This window comes from Oryzias melastigma, linkage group LG18 (genome assembly GCF_002922805.2).
Source record: "Oryzias melastigma strain HK-1 linkage group LG18, ASM292280v2, whole genome shotgun sequence".
Taxonomy (NCBI): Eukaryota; Metazoa; Chordata; class Actinopteri; order Beloniformes; family Adrianichthyidae; genus Oryzias; species Oryzias melastigma.
Window position 1 is genome coordinate 1,729,142 of NC_050529.1, and position 16,279 is coordinate 1,745,420.

Sequence of the window (16,279 nt, forward strand, 5' to 3'; positions counted from 1 at the left end):
TGGAAGTGGCAGACATGCGCTAGTAAACAGTTGAAAAAGAGTAAGAAGCCCCTCCCTGCTTGTTCAGTGTGAAGTCCATGGGCTCAACACACAATCAAGAAACCGCCTCTAGGAAATGCCAGGTGTGGTCACATGGTCTTTCATGCGGTCATGTGACCTCTTCCTTTATTATGGTCATGTGACCTTTTCCTTTGTCGTGAACATGTGACTTCTTCCTTTCCGGTGGTCATGTGACTTAATTGAGGCAAATGTGAGACAGTTCAGTGAGTGAAGGTTAAACCCTAACAGCTCTCTGTTACCATGGTGACATCAGAGGTAATCTGTGATCTGGAGTGATTTTAGGCTCAAGCGATGACAGTTTCGGTGCTAAACGTCAGGTGTGTCCGATTGTGTCGTCCCCTCCAGGTCTCCCCCGTGAGGAAACGCTTTGAATAATGAGATTGTTCTGAAAGAACTTCCACGGTTTTAAAGCAACCCTGCAGAACGGCGTTTGCATCTTCAAAGTTGCGCCGGTTCCAGTTACGGCTCGTCCTGCATGAATTACGGTCAATTACGGTCCAGAAACGAGCCGTCTTTGAATGGGAAATGACTGAGTTGCTTCATTGAGTCTCACAAAGCAACAATATCAGCAAAAGTCACTTCAAAAGGCACTGCAGAAATGGCCCTCTTCAAAGGGGAATCATCAAAGGCCCGCGCCGTGCGTTGGATGTGCGTTGGATGTGTGTCGGGCCGTCTGCGTAATGACGGTCGGAGCCTTTGTCCCGCGCAGCCGGAGGATGAGTGAATGTCAGCAGCTGGAGAAAAAGAGCGGGTCTTTGTGTTCTGCAGCACATTAAAGTAACCGCTTTGGTTCAAGTCGAGGTCCGGGCCTCAGAAGACCCCGACCTCCATCTGTACCACATCTGGACGCCACGCTTGATCTGGATTACCTGGATCAGGTGTGTTTGATCAAAAGGCTGAGTAGAGAAGTCTCCATTAGACTCTGAGATTAGAACTGCTCACCTCAGGGGTCTAAAGTCGTTATTTGTCTCCATCTAGTGGATGGATCAGGTACTGGCAGGCCAAATATTACAGTTTATCAGCATTTTATTACAAATTTAGAAAAAAATGAAAGAACAGAATAGTTTTTAACATAAAAGGTAGTTTTAAAACATTACGTAAAATGTTTCAAAACATGAATCAACCGCAGATTTGAGCTCACAACAATAATCAAACAGAGAAATCATCATAAATCAGAGTTTAAAGACATGAAGGTCTGAAGGGCTCCTGCAGAGAAATGATTTGATGGAAGTCAGTAACTCAGTTACCCTTACTTACTAATTACTAAACCATTGTAAAAAAAAAAAAAAAAACTATAAATCTCAGAATATGGATTAGAAAAGATGCCCTCACTGCTGCGTCATGCAGATTACGTAATAATCCCAAACGGCATGAATTAAATACATAAATCTGACGCCTCGATTTATAGTTTTTACAACAATTTATGCATAAATTCATGCTGGTCTGAGATGCAGGTTTTGCTACAGTGCACAGCAGACGAGAGTTATTCCTGCACCTGGAAGGATGACCCTAAAGCAGTACCCTCGCAGGAACATCTCAGCTGCAGAACCAGGAGACGTTCTGATCTATCGATTGTTGAGCCGCCGCCTACACAGGAACTGCTCGCCTGCTGTAAGCTTTGGCTCCTCTCTTTGACTCCCGTCAGCTGGCCCACTGCGATTTACTGGTTGTTACACTTAAAAAACCTCAGTAAGGACTTACAGTACACACTAGGTCTGCCTACCAACTACAGTGTGTCTATTTGTTGTGGGATAGGGAACGTATAAGACAGCCTCCTAAATGTTCACAACAGTTAAGACCCAAAATCCACAAATAGGAATTAGGTTTCCCCGTCAGAACCTCTCACTGGGCCTTCAGGAAGTCCAGGACTATCCTTATACTGAATATGATCCCCTGTGCACAAAAGAGATGGTACTTGTATTTTTTCATCTCTCTGGTTTCGTGGGCATCTGGGGGTTACCTGTCTGTGAAGGTGCCTTGCTGAGGTTCGCTTTTTTTTTCTTCAAGTGGTTTTGCAGAGACATACCCAGAGCGTCACGTCTTAAATGTCATGCAAGGCTCATCCTTACAAGCAGAAGACAAGTTTGATAACACATAATCACTTAACACACAAAGGGACCCCATAGGCAGGTCGTGGGGTTCCAACACGATGCAGAAGGAGGAAGAGAAGTTTGGTTTGAAACCCACAAAAGATCTTGATGAATGACAGCCGCTGATCTTTTCTGAGACGCTGCTGGAAGTCCAGGTCAGATTTTACAGAACAAGATGAACTCAAAGCAGAGGAAACATCAAACCTCACATCTTCAGGTAAACTCAAGCTATATCAGAAATATCAGAACAATTATTAGAAAGTTTCACAGAAAATGTATCTACTTTTGCAGCAAAACATCTGAAGTAAAAAACGATCATTTTTATTAAACTAGATTTAAATGATACTTTTGACACAAACATTTCAACATGAAGAACGTTCTGACTGTTCCAACAGTAGAGTTCACTGTAGTCTGTTTTTAAAACGCTCCCTCGTTTGTCTCTAATTTACAGCTAGATGGCGCCGTTTGATGGCAGAAGATATTCAGGCAGAGATCAGACTTGTGTTTCAAAGAAAAACAATTAAACCTTTTTACTTTTTAGTGGAAAAACATTTTAAACACAATTGAAACTCTATCAAAGTTTGGAAAAGAAGAATTGTTTATTTATTTGATAATTTAAAGAAAAAAAAAACACTGAAATCTGATGATTTTTTAATTGAATAAACGTAACAGAAATGAGGAACAGTTTCATCCTGAACCCAAACCCAGTACCGGTACCCTAACCCTAGGCTAGTACCAGTACCCTCACCAGGTACTGACTCCACGTCCAGTACTGTCTGGTACGGCGTCCTGGGGTCAGGGGCCCCTGATTTAATAGGAACACCCAGCGTGTATTAAAACGAGTTGGGGACACATCAAAACATCAAAAAGTGACGCGGAGGGTGACATGTGTGGGATAATGAGAGTGTAGTTTGTGTGAACACCCTAGAGTGTCCTACAGGCTCTTATGCATCACGTGCAGCATTAGTGTTCAGTCAGTAAAGGACCATAACTCACACCTTACTTGTGCCATTAGGACACCATACAACAGCATCACCAACTTTCATTAGCATTACCACACCGGGACAATGACGTCCTTAAGGTGATCATACAAGCCACAAGGGAACAGCAAGACACCCCTGTGCTTCCCTTACAAAAGGGGGTGGGGGTTCCTCTCTGTGACCCTCCATTGACCAGACAACCCAAAAGCAGCAAAACTCTAACAGGTCAACCCCATAATGTGACTTTATGCTTCAGGGGTACTGAGGTGATCTGGGTTGACTGATGTGACCAAGACAGTTCTCTCCAAGTCTCATTCCTCCTACAGGATGAGTCGAAGGACGAGTCGCTTCTGTTTACCATCAGGGAAAGTTTGCTTTGTGAGAACGCGGAGGGTCGGTTGCTGGTAAGTTGTGCATGTTTGAGTTCACAGATTGTGTACTTTGCCTCAGTAGAGACTCCTGCAGAACAGCAAACAAATCGATCGGCAGCAGCAGGAACGTTGCTCAACCCCAGGAGCGACTCTCTGGTGAGTCACCGGTTCAGAGGAGGCCTTCAAAAAGAAGAGCCTGCCGCTCCACAGAACCACTCAGACACAGAAGAGAGAAGGATGAAGCAGATTGTGGTTCTCACCTGCCTGGTGTGTGTGGCTTTCACACAGGTGAGATGTTTCTCCGAGACCTTTTGATTCTGGTTTCTTTCAAAACTAAGAGAAACTTTCAACATTTCCTTAAGTTTACGTCTTTTTCTGATGATCGTGTGGTCCTCACACTGTTCTGGGAGCTTCATGTTCTTCTTCTGCATTTATTTTTCTGCATTCTAAGCGTCTCTGTTGTTTCAGGAAACCGTCATCGACCCCAGAGGAGCTCGACCGGTGGAACACGGAACCAGAGACGAGAAATGTGCCACTCAGAAGGAATGGCCATTCTGCCTGGACGACGACTGGGTACTCTTCCTCATTCTACCGTCTACTCAACACAGAATCACATCCAGATGATGATGATTGGGTTTTTCGTAAAGACTTTCCTGTTTCTCAACCTGAAGGTTTGATTGTTTTTGAAAATGTCTTGGACGTAGGGAGCATACCCGTTGGTGAAGATAAGGGCAAAGACTTTAGCCGCAACTGACACTTGGTCGAGAATTAACACAAAAATACAAAAACTCCTCTAAATCTCTTGATTCAGACGGTATCCTCTACAGGTTCTCCTGAAACAAACATTTAAACATCTAAAATGTAATAATCTGATGTGCTTCCTTCAAACCAATACCGATTAATACCAGTCACGGCCATTGATAACAGATGTTTCTGGCAATTTTTATCTAAAGTAAAAGTATGAATATTGGTGTCCAACTTTCAAACATTTACCTTTAGTTTAATGTTTTATTTCAGAGAAACACAAAAGACAAACAAACACGAGCATCTCTAGTTATGTTGGATATAAATTTAAATATCTCATCACAAAGTCTAAAAGGTGACATCAGAAAAGGATTTTTCGCTCAGATCGTAATTGTTCAGGATCATGTCTTTGATAGACCTCGTCAGTATCGACTTCCTCTAATCAAATGTCACTTCCTGTTCATGAAATCTGTCATTCTGAAGAAAATAGAGTCTGAGCTCAGAATGTATTTTTCTGTTTCTGATGATTCTACTTCAGCCCAAACATTGATTTAAATTCATATTTTTTGGTTCATGGTAATTTGACCCCTTCTGTTCTCCGTAGGGCTACAAATGTCCCTCAGGCTGCAGGATTCAAGGCCTGATGGATAAGTACGACCACCAACTGCTGAAGAAGATCGAGAACATCCGCCACCAGCTGAATCAGCACAAGGGGAAGTATCGCACCGCCGACCAGGTGTCCAAACAGACGCACGACTACCTGAGGGAGAAGCTTACCGTCGACGCAGGTCAGAAAACGGTCTTTTCTCCTCCTGGGTTTGGCGAACAGGAAGACACATTGGTCGTGTTTTTGTCTCCAACCAGGTCATGACAACAGGTACTTCGAACTGGCCCAGAGTCTGCGACAGAGAATCACAGACATAAAAATCCGGATTGACAAGCAGATGAAAGTCATGACCGCCTTGAAGGAGCGGATCAGGGATCAGGTCACGGAGATGCAAAGGCTGGAGGTACGGAGAGAATTTAGAACTTTTATTCCAACACAAACCTGAAGACTGTTGACCAGTTCATCAGCTGTTTCTGCTGCTGCTCTCATCAGGTCGACATCGACATGAAGCTTCGCGCCTGTAAGGGCTCCTGTGGAGGCTACCACGAGTACCAGGTGGACCGGGAGAGCTACGTCACCCTGGAGAAGCAGGTCGGCGCCTCTTCCGTTTACACCAGACAAAAGACCAGATCCGGTTTTGAACTTTTCTCTGTGTCCATCAGGTAACACAGCTGGACTCGCAGACCCCACAGAACATCGAAGCGGCGGGGACGCTCTACGTGATGAAGAGCAGGCCGCTGCAGGGCGTGCTGGTGGACAGCATCTACAAGACCAAGGCGGTGGACGGCCAGCAGAAACAGGACCTGTTCAGTGACGTAAGAGACTTCTACAACAACAACAAATGTTCACACTGGCTGAATTTAGCCTAAAGATCTCCTGGATCCACTTGAGCTGTGAATCCGACACATTCTCACTCCCAACTTGTTGAACGTACGGTTCAGTTCACAGTCAAGGCTCGGGGCAAATTTAGGCTTTTCTTTTCAGTGTTTTAGGCTGTTTTGGAGTTAGGCTAATATTTACAAGCTAGTTTTGGCTAATTCAGGCTTTTTTCAGTTTATTATGGTGTTTTGAAGTTTAGCTATTTTTTTTAGCTACATGCTAGCTGTTTTGGCTAACTTAAGTTTTTCTTTTAGTTTTTTTTAGGCTAATTTAGCATTTAGCTAACATTTTAGCTGCCTATCAGCTTCAGCATTTTCCGCTATCAGCTTCAGAGTTTTTAGCTATAAGAACTAGCATCCTTTGCGGCCAAATTCAGCTTACAGCATTTACACTAGTATCATCACAGGTAATGCTATATATCTAGATCATAACTATGTTAAAAAGTTACAGTTTTGAAGTTTAAAAAATGTAGTTTTAGTTAAATAAATGTTTATCCTGTTCGGCCCACGACCTATGGTTAGTTTTGGATTTTGGCCCCTTGTGCGACTGAGTTGGACAAACAGTCAACGATCAGTCATGGAATCTGTAACAATGTCTGATTTCTCTACAAATAACTTCAAGTTAATTAAACCCTGGTATTTTCTGAACATACTTATGCGCATGAATCCACCGTTTGAACAACTTCATTAGCAGCATCCTCTTAAAATTAGACAGCTGGCTGCTGAATACGCTGCATTATCAATATGGTCTGTGGGAACATCTGTCACGATAAATCCAGACTCAGGATTTTTGTAGATTAAATGCAGCTTTTTTGAAGTTGAAGGCTCTTCTTCCAATTCCCAAATAAGTTTGTTATCTTTGCCATCTCGGAGGTTACAATGTAGCGGCCGGCAAAGAAGGTAGCCGAAGGATTTTGATACGTGATTGAGCAACTTGACATGCGTCAAGAATGAGTCAAAGAGGGGAAGAGAATCCAGTAGTTTTCCAAAATAAAACTTCCTTCTGAATCAGATTAGAAGTAAAACAAAAAAACTGTAGATGGTGTTCTTCTCTCTGTAGTCCAGTACCATCCCCCCTCAGACCAGCCTGGCTCGGGGGTTGGGGACCACTGATTCAAGGTGTCCATCAACTTGCCAGAACAAATGACCATATAAAGTAGCAATGCTAGAAAACCGACATATGGTTGAGGAGATACGGCAGTTTAAAGACTGAAAGTATTTTCTTGTTGCCAATAAATTGAGCTAAAAAAATATAATGAAAATACTTTTTCAAGGTTTTTCTCAGATGGGAACTATTGAAAAAATGTTGGCCAAGAGATTATCAGGAAAATAAAAAATGAGTATGGAGCTATACTGGTTTTACATTGTGACTTTCCAAAGTCTTTGAATGTTGAAGGTAATTTTTAACTCTTATTTTGAAGTTTTTTCCCTCTTTCATTCTTTCAGATTAATACGCTAAAGCTTGTTCTGGAGGAGGAAGGCTCCAGCTCATCTCCTGCAACTGTCTCCAAAGAGCCAGGTACTTCATTCCCATCGTCGTCATCATCATCATCTTCATCCTCCCTCTTACCGTCTGGTTCCTCCAATCCGTCCAAGTCCATCACTGAGCTTGGAGGACGTGGCGACGGGGACATTTTTGGCGGGTTTGGAGGGTTTGACGGTTTCGGTCAGCCTAGTACAAGCAAAGTGACCACAAAAACCGTCAGCTGCACCAGTCAAGTAAGAAAAGTGGTGGTTCACACCAAGGAGGGGCCGGTAGAACGGTACGAGACTGTAACTGAAGGAGGACCCGGGTGCCAAGGGGTGGAGATGACCAAGGGTGGGATGAGTTCCCTGTTCCCCACTCTGAGCCATGCTTCCACAACCAAAACGGGCTTCGGCAGTAGCAAAGGAACCACTTTAGGAAATCCCTTTGGGAGCGACGTTGGGATCGACCTTGGAGCCTTCATGACCGACAACGCCGAGGACGACGTTCCCGATTTCCATGCCAGAAGTATAAAGAGCGCGGACGTCGACCGGCAGGCCGATTATGTAGGAAAAGGTACCAGAACCACTGACTTGGAGTGAAATCTGAAAAACCAAGAATGAAGGAGTCAGCTAGAGAGCAAATTCAGCTTGTTAGCTAGCATCAGTATTAGCACGAGAAGTTAATCCCAATCATCTTAATAAATAACCCCAAGAGTTGAAAGCCAAAGATGCAAACGAAGAAAGTTATTTTGTTCCTTCTTTTACTATAACTACTTAGCTTTGTTGCGAAGGTTGTAGCTACATGCTAACTGTGCCTACCCTTACCAAAAATAAGCATACTCAAGTTTGTTTTAAGTATACCTTTATAAAATAAAAATAAAGAGAGTATTCTTTTAGTTTATTTTTAAGTACTTACTAGAGATAAATGTTACAACTTCATAAGTTCTTTCATGTTAAGTTGTTAAGTCCCCAATGGGCAAACCTCCCTTAAGTCCAGGGGATAATTACCAAAAGGGGACCATAACATAAAAACTGGACAACAGGGATAAAAGTAACACAGTTTATTAAATAAACTAAAACCTGTGTCCTGCAAAGAAAGAACAAAACTCGAATAATTAGTGTTCTGGTTTAAGGAAGTAGATGAACCCAAAAGGGATCGGGCAAACATAAAACAAGTCAGGGAGACTGCTGACCCAACCATTTGGACCATGGGAGTCAGGAGCTCCCCCTAACCTAAAACCTACCCAAAATAAACAAATAAACAAAGCCTGCAAACTAAGACTACCAACCGTAAACTAAAATAACAAAACCCAGCAGTCTAAGACTGACAAAGAGGGGAAAAAGAACGAAACAAACCAGCAAAACAAACTCTACATCTCAAACACCGCAGCAGGATGTGACATAATTATACTTGGATTATACATAAAAATACTACGAGTCTAAATATATTTAGCCCTATATTTGTCACTCTCCTTAAACATTTTCTTACACAACATTAAATGAGGAGTAGATGTATTTTTTTTGGATATTTCCAGTATATTATAAATGTATTTGAATACACTGATCAGTAAAAGCAACCCTTAAAAGCTACATTAGATATACTTCAAAGAGTACATCCGTAAACTTAACGTTTATTGCCAGTAAACCAGTACTATACCAGACATATTACTTTAAGTACATTTGTAAGGAAACTTTTCAACACTAAAAGTGGGCCAACTTATGGCCAAAGACATATATTTGTTAGTAGATTGCCAGTAAGTCTCCTTGGTACACTTCAGGAAATATACTTTTCTTTACTTAAGAATACTTCAAAACATATACTTGAAATATACTTACTTTTGGTAAGGGTATCTTTGCTTGCTAACTGCTAAAGTTGCTACTGTGTCATCTGTTGTGCTCCTTGCTAAACAAATTCAATAAAAGAACACAAATGTTTGTTTGAGTCCTACTTTAGCATTCTTTACAACAACAACAACACAACTTAACCTGCTAGTATACCAGTCAAGCATTTACTTAAGGTCTTCTTATCGTTAGTTCTGGTAGTACCTCAGAACCCGGTCTAGGGTCTAAGTTTGACGATGGGGGAAGCTGCTCCACGCTAACTCGCGGTTTGTGCCCCTCCTTGTTTACAGATTGTGTTGAAGCCAACCAGAAGCACCTGAAAGGGGAAACAAACGGCCTGTTTAAAATCAAACCCGGCGGCGCCGACTCCACACCGGTGGTGGAGGTTTACTGCCAGCAGGAGGGCGTGATGGGGGGCTGGTTGTTAGTTCAGCAGAGGGAGAGTGGAGAGCTTAGCTTCAACCGCACCTGGGCCGACTACCGCGACGGGTTCGGCTCAGTCGATGCTCAGGGTAAAGGCGAGTTCTGGCTGGGCAACCAGAACCTCCACCTGCTGACGGGTCAGGGTGAGACCATGCTGAAGGTGGAGCTGGAGGACTGGGAGGGGGGCAAAGCTAGTGCAGAGTACATGGTGAAGGTAGGCTCAGAGGAGGAGGGCTATCCGCTGCACGTCTCGGGCTACACCGGAGACGCCGGGGACTCTCTGGCCGCACCGAAAGCCTCTGAGGTGTCTCATAACGGCATGAAATTCAGTACGTTTGACAAAGACAACGACAACTGGGAGCAGAACTGTGCGGAGGCGTACGGGGGCGGCTGGTGGTACAACAGCTGCCAGGCCGCTAATTTAAACGGGATGTATTATAAAGGCACATATGACCCAGAAACCAACCCGCCGTATAAGACCGAGAACGGAGTGGTATGGTCCACGTTCAAACCCATCACCTACAGCCTGAAAACCGTCCGCATGTTCATCCGATCTTCTGCGTTTTAACTGGAAACGACAACGTAACTTTTTTAAATAAAAACCTACGTTTCTGTAAACTTTTTCCATGTATTTTGGTACACAAATAAGTCGAGACAGTTTTTCGTCCCGACGCCGTTGGCGGGTTACATGGGGACACCTTTGTTAGTATTATCGATCCAAGGTCCTGACCTGATGTTTTTTGGATTACTTAACTCTGTGGATCAATAAATAACCTTTGTTCCATCAATAAAAATTGAGTAATCACCCTAGCTGCTCTGGCCGTGTTGTTTGTTGTTTTTTACCCACATACCATGAATTTCACAACACAAAGACTAAAAAAACATTCTAGCTCTTGTGGTCAATGGAATACTTTTTAGCTTATGAATACATATAAGGTGGACGAGTTCTAGACTTGTTTCCTCGAGAATTAACACTCCTGCTTCACTTTGTTCATTAATATTCAACTTTATCTGTAGGTTAAATATGTCAAAAATGACTCTTATCTCGTCCATCAGTCAAATGTATTAGTGCCAAACGCTCAGTCAGATACACTGGGAGAGCTGTGTTTCTATATGACCCTTACTAACCGGTTTACTATCACTTTTATAGGTTTATAATTACGCATTTTAATGTTTTTTGTATTTTTCTTATCATATGTGCTTCATTGCAACACATTCTCATCCCCGACTCGTCACATATTGACGTTTGGTTAAGGATCCTGCGCATCACTGTTTGACGTTGTTGGTGTCCCCAAGTCGTGGTTTTTTTATGTTTCTGGCTAGGTCTGCAATCCTCAGGACGCAGTACTGGATGTGGTACTGGACGCAGACTGGTCCTCGGGATGCATCCAGTACTGATACCCTAATCCAGTGCTGGTTTGCCTCCGGTATTGCGTCCGCTTCGAGCACAGTACCACAAATAGTACTAGTTTGTGTCCGGTACCACATCTGGAGCTGACTTAGGGTACCAGTTTGGGTATCAGTTCCAGGTTTGAGTACTGGTGGGCTCCATGTCACGGTACTGGACCAGTTCTTGTTCGCGGTCTGGAGGTTGAGACCCATGTTTTGATGGCAGCAGTCACCAAGTCAAAAAGACAACACATTGGGGACACTCAAAATATAAAATAAAGTTGTTTTTTCAAATTATGTGTACTATTGTAATACATTCACATCCTCAAATCATCACATGCTGTCGTCTTGGGTGTCACCAACTGGTCATTTTTTGACAGACTGGCTGTTCCTAAAACCAAAGGTTTGGCAGTGGTTCTGGATGTGTTACGAACGCGGACTGGTCTTCTGGACCTGTCCATTACCGGTACCCTAACCGGTACCAGTTCACGTCCAGTTCGTGGCCAGCGCTGCATGCGGGGGTGACAATTTTGCTGTGAGAGGGTCATAGAAAATTCAATAAACTGACTTCATGCATTTTGTTCACTCTATATAATAAAGACTTAAATCTAATAAATTAAACAAAGTTTCATAAATTCTTCCAAAACAAACCAACAGCTGCCTCCATGATCCACCTGTCTGCAGGGATGTTCAATAAATCGATGCAGAGAAAAGTTTCAAAGCGGCAAAAGCAAAGAGGATCTTTGACCGCTTCCTCTGGTGACCTCAGAGCGCCGCCGTGGTTTGAACTGGAGCTCGGTTGAAGGTCACCTGACCTGCTTTTGCTTTCCTGCAGTGTGTTTGAGGCTCAAACAGCAGAGGAGGGACGGCCCCCCGGTCCTCAGGAGCACCCCCGGACGCGGGTCACCTCAGTGTTCAGCAAAACCCTCCCTGTGTTCGGATGATGACTGGGTAAGGAGAGACAGAACGCTGGGATTGAGCTTCTATTGTTCTTATAAGTCCACATCTGAGTGTCAGTGTGTTTGTTAACTAGAACAAATGACTTCCTTTAACAGTGTTACCCCCCCCCCCACCTATGGGTAAACCTGGCTTGGGTCTCTAGGGAAAAATACAAAAGGGGACAATAACTAAAACTGGACACCAACGAGAATGAAAAGAAAACTGTTTATTGAATAAAGGAAATCCTGTGTCCTGAAATTCCATCCATCCATTTTCTTGACCGCTTTGTCCCTTTCGGGGTCGCGGGGTGCCGGAGCCTATCCCAGCTACTGAAGGGCGAAGGCGGGGTTCACCCTGGACAGGTCTCCAGTCTGTCTCAGGGCCTCAATCACACACATCCACTCTCACATTCACACCTAGGGGCAATTTAGAGTCACCAATGAACCTATGAAGCATGTTTTTGGACGGTGGGAGGAAGCCGGAGTCCCCGGTGAAAACCCACGCATGCACGGGGAGAACATGCAAACTCCACACAGAAAGGTCCCAGCCGGGATTCGAACCGGGGCCTTCTCGCTGTGAGGCAAGAGCGCTAACCACTGCGCCACCGTGCAGCCCGTGTCCTGAAATTAAAGAACAAAATTGAAATAATTAGTGTGCTGGTTCAAACAGAAAGACAAACAAACAGAGTTGGAACCTTGGCCAAATATAAAATATATCAGGGAGACTGCTGACCCAGCCAGGACGACCGTCGGAATTAGCATCTCCTTGTTAATGTCTGCCTAACCAAAACTACCTAAAGAAAACAAATAAACAAAGCCTGTAAACTAAGACTACCAAGGTCCAACCCCAAGCTAAAATAACAAGGATCTCCTCACTCCTGCTGACACGCCTCCTCTTCACGCCTCCTTTTTTCAATCGCCCTATTTGACCAAAACACAATATGGTTGCTATGGAGACAAACCAACAGAAAAGCCACCACTTTGAAAAGGTTTTTTTTATGGATTTGTCACATGCAGCTCTGACTGGGGTACTAGGGGCCTAAGGGGGGGATTGAGGGGTAGACTTGTTCTTTACAGATGAAGGTCATCTCATTGGTTTGTGATATCGTCTGCTGGAAACGCTCATCCTCCCGTCCTTCATGTGTTTCTCCTCAGGTTTCTAAATGCCCGTCCGGCTGCAGACTGCAGGGTTTGATGTCTCAAATGGAAATGGACGTGGACAGAAAACTGCAGACAGTGTGTGAAACAGCAAAGACGTTGGAGGAAGCAGCTGAGAAGTCGATGGCGAGGATGACGCAGGTCTACAACTCCCATCGCAGAGTCATTGTCAGCAGATACGGTGAGTCAGATTCAGTCTTTTGGGTTGACCGTGACCCGACTGGTGGAAGGGAAACAGTAGAATCATTCAGGATTTTGTGTCCAGTGAGTGAGCAGAAGTTCGCGGCTCGTGCCGACGTCCTGGCAAAGAAACTGACATCACTTCAGGAAAAATCGAAGGTTCTGGATGTAAAAATAAAGGAGTTGAGAAGCAAGGTGAAGAAACAGGTGGAGGAGCTGTACCGAACGGAGGTGAGCCCCAAACATCGAACCTGCAATCTTCCAATCAGAGGTGGACCACTCTACCCCTGCACCATGTCAACGATTAAACCAATTCACCTAAATGAGGTCTTACAAAATGCATGTTTTTAATCAAGAAAAAAAATCATTTGTATTATGTGTTACCAACATGAATCTCCACCAGTTTTTGTGTTTTTCATGTAAGTACAGAACTTAATCGGCCTCGTCAGAAACAGGTGAAAACCCTGTCCAGGTGTTCTGACTGCAGCGGTTATTCAACATCTGGAGTTTAAAAGTTTCATCACCTCAGATGTCTTCGTTGTCTCTTCCAGGTGGACGTTGACATGATGTTACGGGCGTGCGGTGGTTCCTGTCCATCCAGAACTCCGTTCAGCGTCGATCATCACAGCTCCCTTCAAAGTGAATCCATGTTGGAGGTTCTCCACCAGAGGAGCAGAGTCTCTCCTCCACCCACAGCTGTGAAAAAGATCAAGCTACAACCTTTGGAGAACAGCCTGAAACCTTCTACAGACTATAAGTCCATCCCGACGGTCCGGAAAGAAGTGCTGACCCAGTTTGAAGACGTTGACCTGAACCGGTTCTCTTTGGAGGGCAAGCTGGACGACTCTGAGGGATCCAATGAGGTGGAATGAACGTCTGAGGACGGGTTTGAAAGTCTGTGAAGCACCAGAGCAGATACGTTGTCAGCTGGTCCTGATACATTTATTAATAAATGTAACATTATTTATGGAGCCACAACGTATCGTTGACACTTGAGTTCAGACGCTATGGAGGTTCATGTTCCTCAACACTTTTACTAAATTAGACCAAATTAAAATGATGTTCCCATCACCCTCAGCAATGCACGTTCACCACTTTCATTGACGAGTCTGGTGCAATTTGGGGTTTCTGAGTTCAAATCTCTTGAGTTCACATGTGGATACAGACATTTTCATGTCTTTTTTTCAATATCTACGTAAAAATGCACAGTCATTCGACTTACATTGATAGGCAGGGACTCGGATTGAGACTCGTAGAGATGCATATGCAGCATCTTTTTCAATTTCTGAAATTACCAATAGTTGTTTGTTCCTGGCCAAACTTCTATGATCCCAAGTCTTTCATATATCTGTAAAAGAAAAAGCTTGGAGAAAGATTCACCAGATTTATACCACGTCCACATTTCACGTCGTCTCCTCAGACTGTAGGCGGGTAGAATCGGGTAGCGACGGTTCAGTGTGAACACCACAGGCTTAGAGAACTTTCAAGAATGAGCGTTTAGTGCTCTCAATTTACTGGTCGATCTTTGTGCCAGTACTTATCTATGGTCATGAGCTCTGGGTCATGAACAAAAGAACGAGATTCCGACTACAAGCGGCTAAAATGAATTTCCTCCGGAGGGTGGCTGGGCGCTCCCTTAGAGATAGGAGAAGTTCGGTCACCCAGAGAGATCTCGGAGTAGAGCCGCTTCTCCTTCACATCGAGAGGAGCCAGTTGAGGTGGTTTGGGCATCCACCTCCTGTACGCCTTCCTGGAGAGGTGTTCCGGGCATGCCCCACTGGGCGGAGACCCCAGGGAACCCAGGACAGTCTCGGCTGGCCTGGGAACACCTCGGGTCCCCCCAGAGGAGCTGGAGGAAGTGGCCGGGGAGAGGGAAGTCTGGACATCTTTGCTTAGACTGCTGCCCCCGCGACCCGGTCCGGATAACCGGAAGAAGATGGATAGATGGAACCCTTTACCCCGCAGATGTTTAGCCCAACAACAAAATAACACTCAATCTTTGAACTACCGTAACTCTTCAACCGTTTTGGAAATCAGTTTAATTCCAATAGATTCTGACACATTGTAACTTGTTTGTGTTGTTTTCTAAAACACTGTACTACTGTCAAGTGTTACATCTCAGCTGCTTTTCTCCACTTCAGTATACACTGGAATTACGTCAGTTGGTTGAAGAGTTACTGTAGTCGAAAGAACGTCAACATAAAAGCTAAAGGGTTGACATTAACATTCCTATACTAGGCTTTTCTTAAGCCTTTCAGATATAAATGATCATATGTTATCTTTTGCACACAAAATAACTAATTATTTATGAAACACGAATAATTTTTGTGGATTTTTTTCTTACCCTGAAGTAAGATGATCTCTGAGGCTCCGCCTGCTGCTCCGCCCATTTCATGACGTCATCCTAGAGCCGGCCTCAGCAGTGCTTCTGCGTTTCTCCCGCGAAAACAGATAAACCTTTGCAAAGATAGATGTGTATAGCGCATATCTGCCTTTAGTAGATCCAATACAGCTAGTGAAACCGTGGTCCCTCTCCCCTCCTGTACAGTCTGGTGGGAGTTCACAGCTGCAGTCCCAGATTAATGCATGACGGTGAACCTCTCAACCCACATTGTACCTCATGTACAGTGTGTGTATTGTGCTTCTGTATTAAAAAAATGTTTCTACAAATTGTACACAGTGATGAGATGCAACTTCTTTTGTGGCCAATAACATTATCGTCCTCTTGTGACTCTACACCCACCAAACCTTGAACTGTGTGTGTTTCTGTTGTATCTACACCAGCTGTGTTTGCCACATGACAAAGAAACAATCTTGAACTGTTTCAGATCTAATGTGACAAAATCTGTACAATTATTATTATTTTTTTCATTATATGCATTTAGGAACAAGTTCTCTAGGAATGTATTTCCATGTTGTACCATAATGTATTTATTAAAATATGCTTTTATAAATGAGTCCATCTAAACTATGAATGAAAACTGTTGATAGAATCACAGTTCTGAGATATAACTCAGTCATTAAAAATATTACGGGACAAGTAGTTGTCTTCTTCCTGAAGATCTTTCAAAATAATCTTCTAAATAAAACACAAATTTTTAATATTATTCATTCGTTCCTTGTTGTTAATGCAGTGTGGTGCAAAATCACTT

General features: G+C 43.7%; 2 protein-coding genes across 2 annotated transcripts; both read left to right on the forward strand.

Annotated features, from left to right (window-relative positions):
• Positions 1-3,627: 3,627 nt before the first annotated feature.
• fga (fibrinogen alpha chain) lies at positions 3,628-10,272 on the forward strand. The gene is made up of 8 exons (XM_024288343.2): positions 3,628-3,789; positions 3,970-4,074; positions 4,850-5,033; positions 5,110-5,255; positions 5,345-5,443; positions 5,515-5,667; positions 7,177-7,771; positions 9,330-10,272. The coding sequence occupies exons 1-8, from the start codon at positions 3,739-3,741 to the stop codon at positions 10,028-10,030; spliced, it is 2,034 nt and encodes a 677-aa protein (XP_024144111.1). The 5' UTR covers positions 3,628-3,738; the 3' UTR covers positions 10,031-10,272.
• A 1,124-nt stretch (positions 10,273-11,396) lies between these two features.
• Positions 11,397-14,025, forward strand: LOC112156152 (fibrinogen alpha chain). Its single transcript, XM_024288342.2, has 4 exons — positions 11,397-11,802; positions 12,945-13,128; positions 13,213-13,358; positions 13,679-14,025. Exons 2-4 carry the CDS (start codon positions 12,984-12,986, stop codon positions 13,997-13,999), a joined length of 612 nt encoding a protein of 203 aa, XP_024144110.1. The 5' UTR covers positions 11,397-11,802; positions 12,945-12,983; the 3' UTR covers positions 14,000-14,025.
• Positions 14,026-16,279: the final 2,254 nt, after the last annotated feature.

Bases quoted from the DNA above. Each gene is read 5' to 3' on its own strand.
- fga (XM_024288343.2), top strand. From the start codon at position 3,739: ATGAAGCAGATTGTGGTTCTCACCTGCCTGGTGTGTGTGGCTTTCACA. The intron at 4,075-4,849 runs GTACTCTTCCTC...TGTTCTCCGTAG, and splicing joins TCTGCCTGGACGACGACTGG to GGCTACAAATGTCCCTCAGG. The intron at 7,772-9,329 runs GTACCAGAACCA...CCTTGTTTACAG, and splicing joins GGCCGATTATGTAGGAAAAG to ATTGTGTTGAAGCCAACCAG.
- LOC112156152 (XM_024288342.2), top strand. From the start codon at position 12,984: ATGTCTCAAATGGAAATGGACGTGGACAGAAAACTGCAGACAGTGTGT. The intron at 13,129-13,212 runs GTGAGTCAGATT...TTTTGTGTCCAG, and splicing joins AGTCATTGTCAGCAGATACG to TGAGTGAGCAGAAGTTCGCG. The intron at 13,359-13,678 runs GTGAGCCCCAAA...TGTCTCTTCCAG, and splicing joins AGGAGCTGTACCGAACGGAG to GTGGACGTTGACATGATGTT.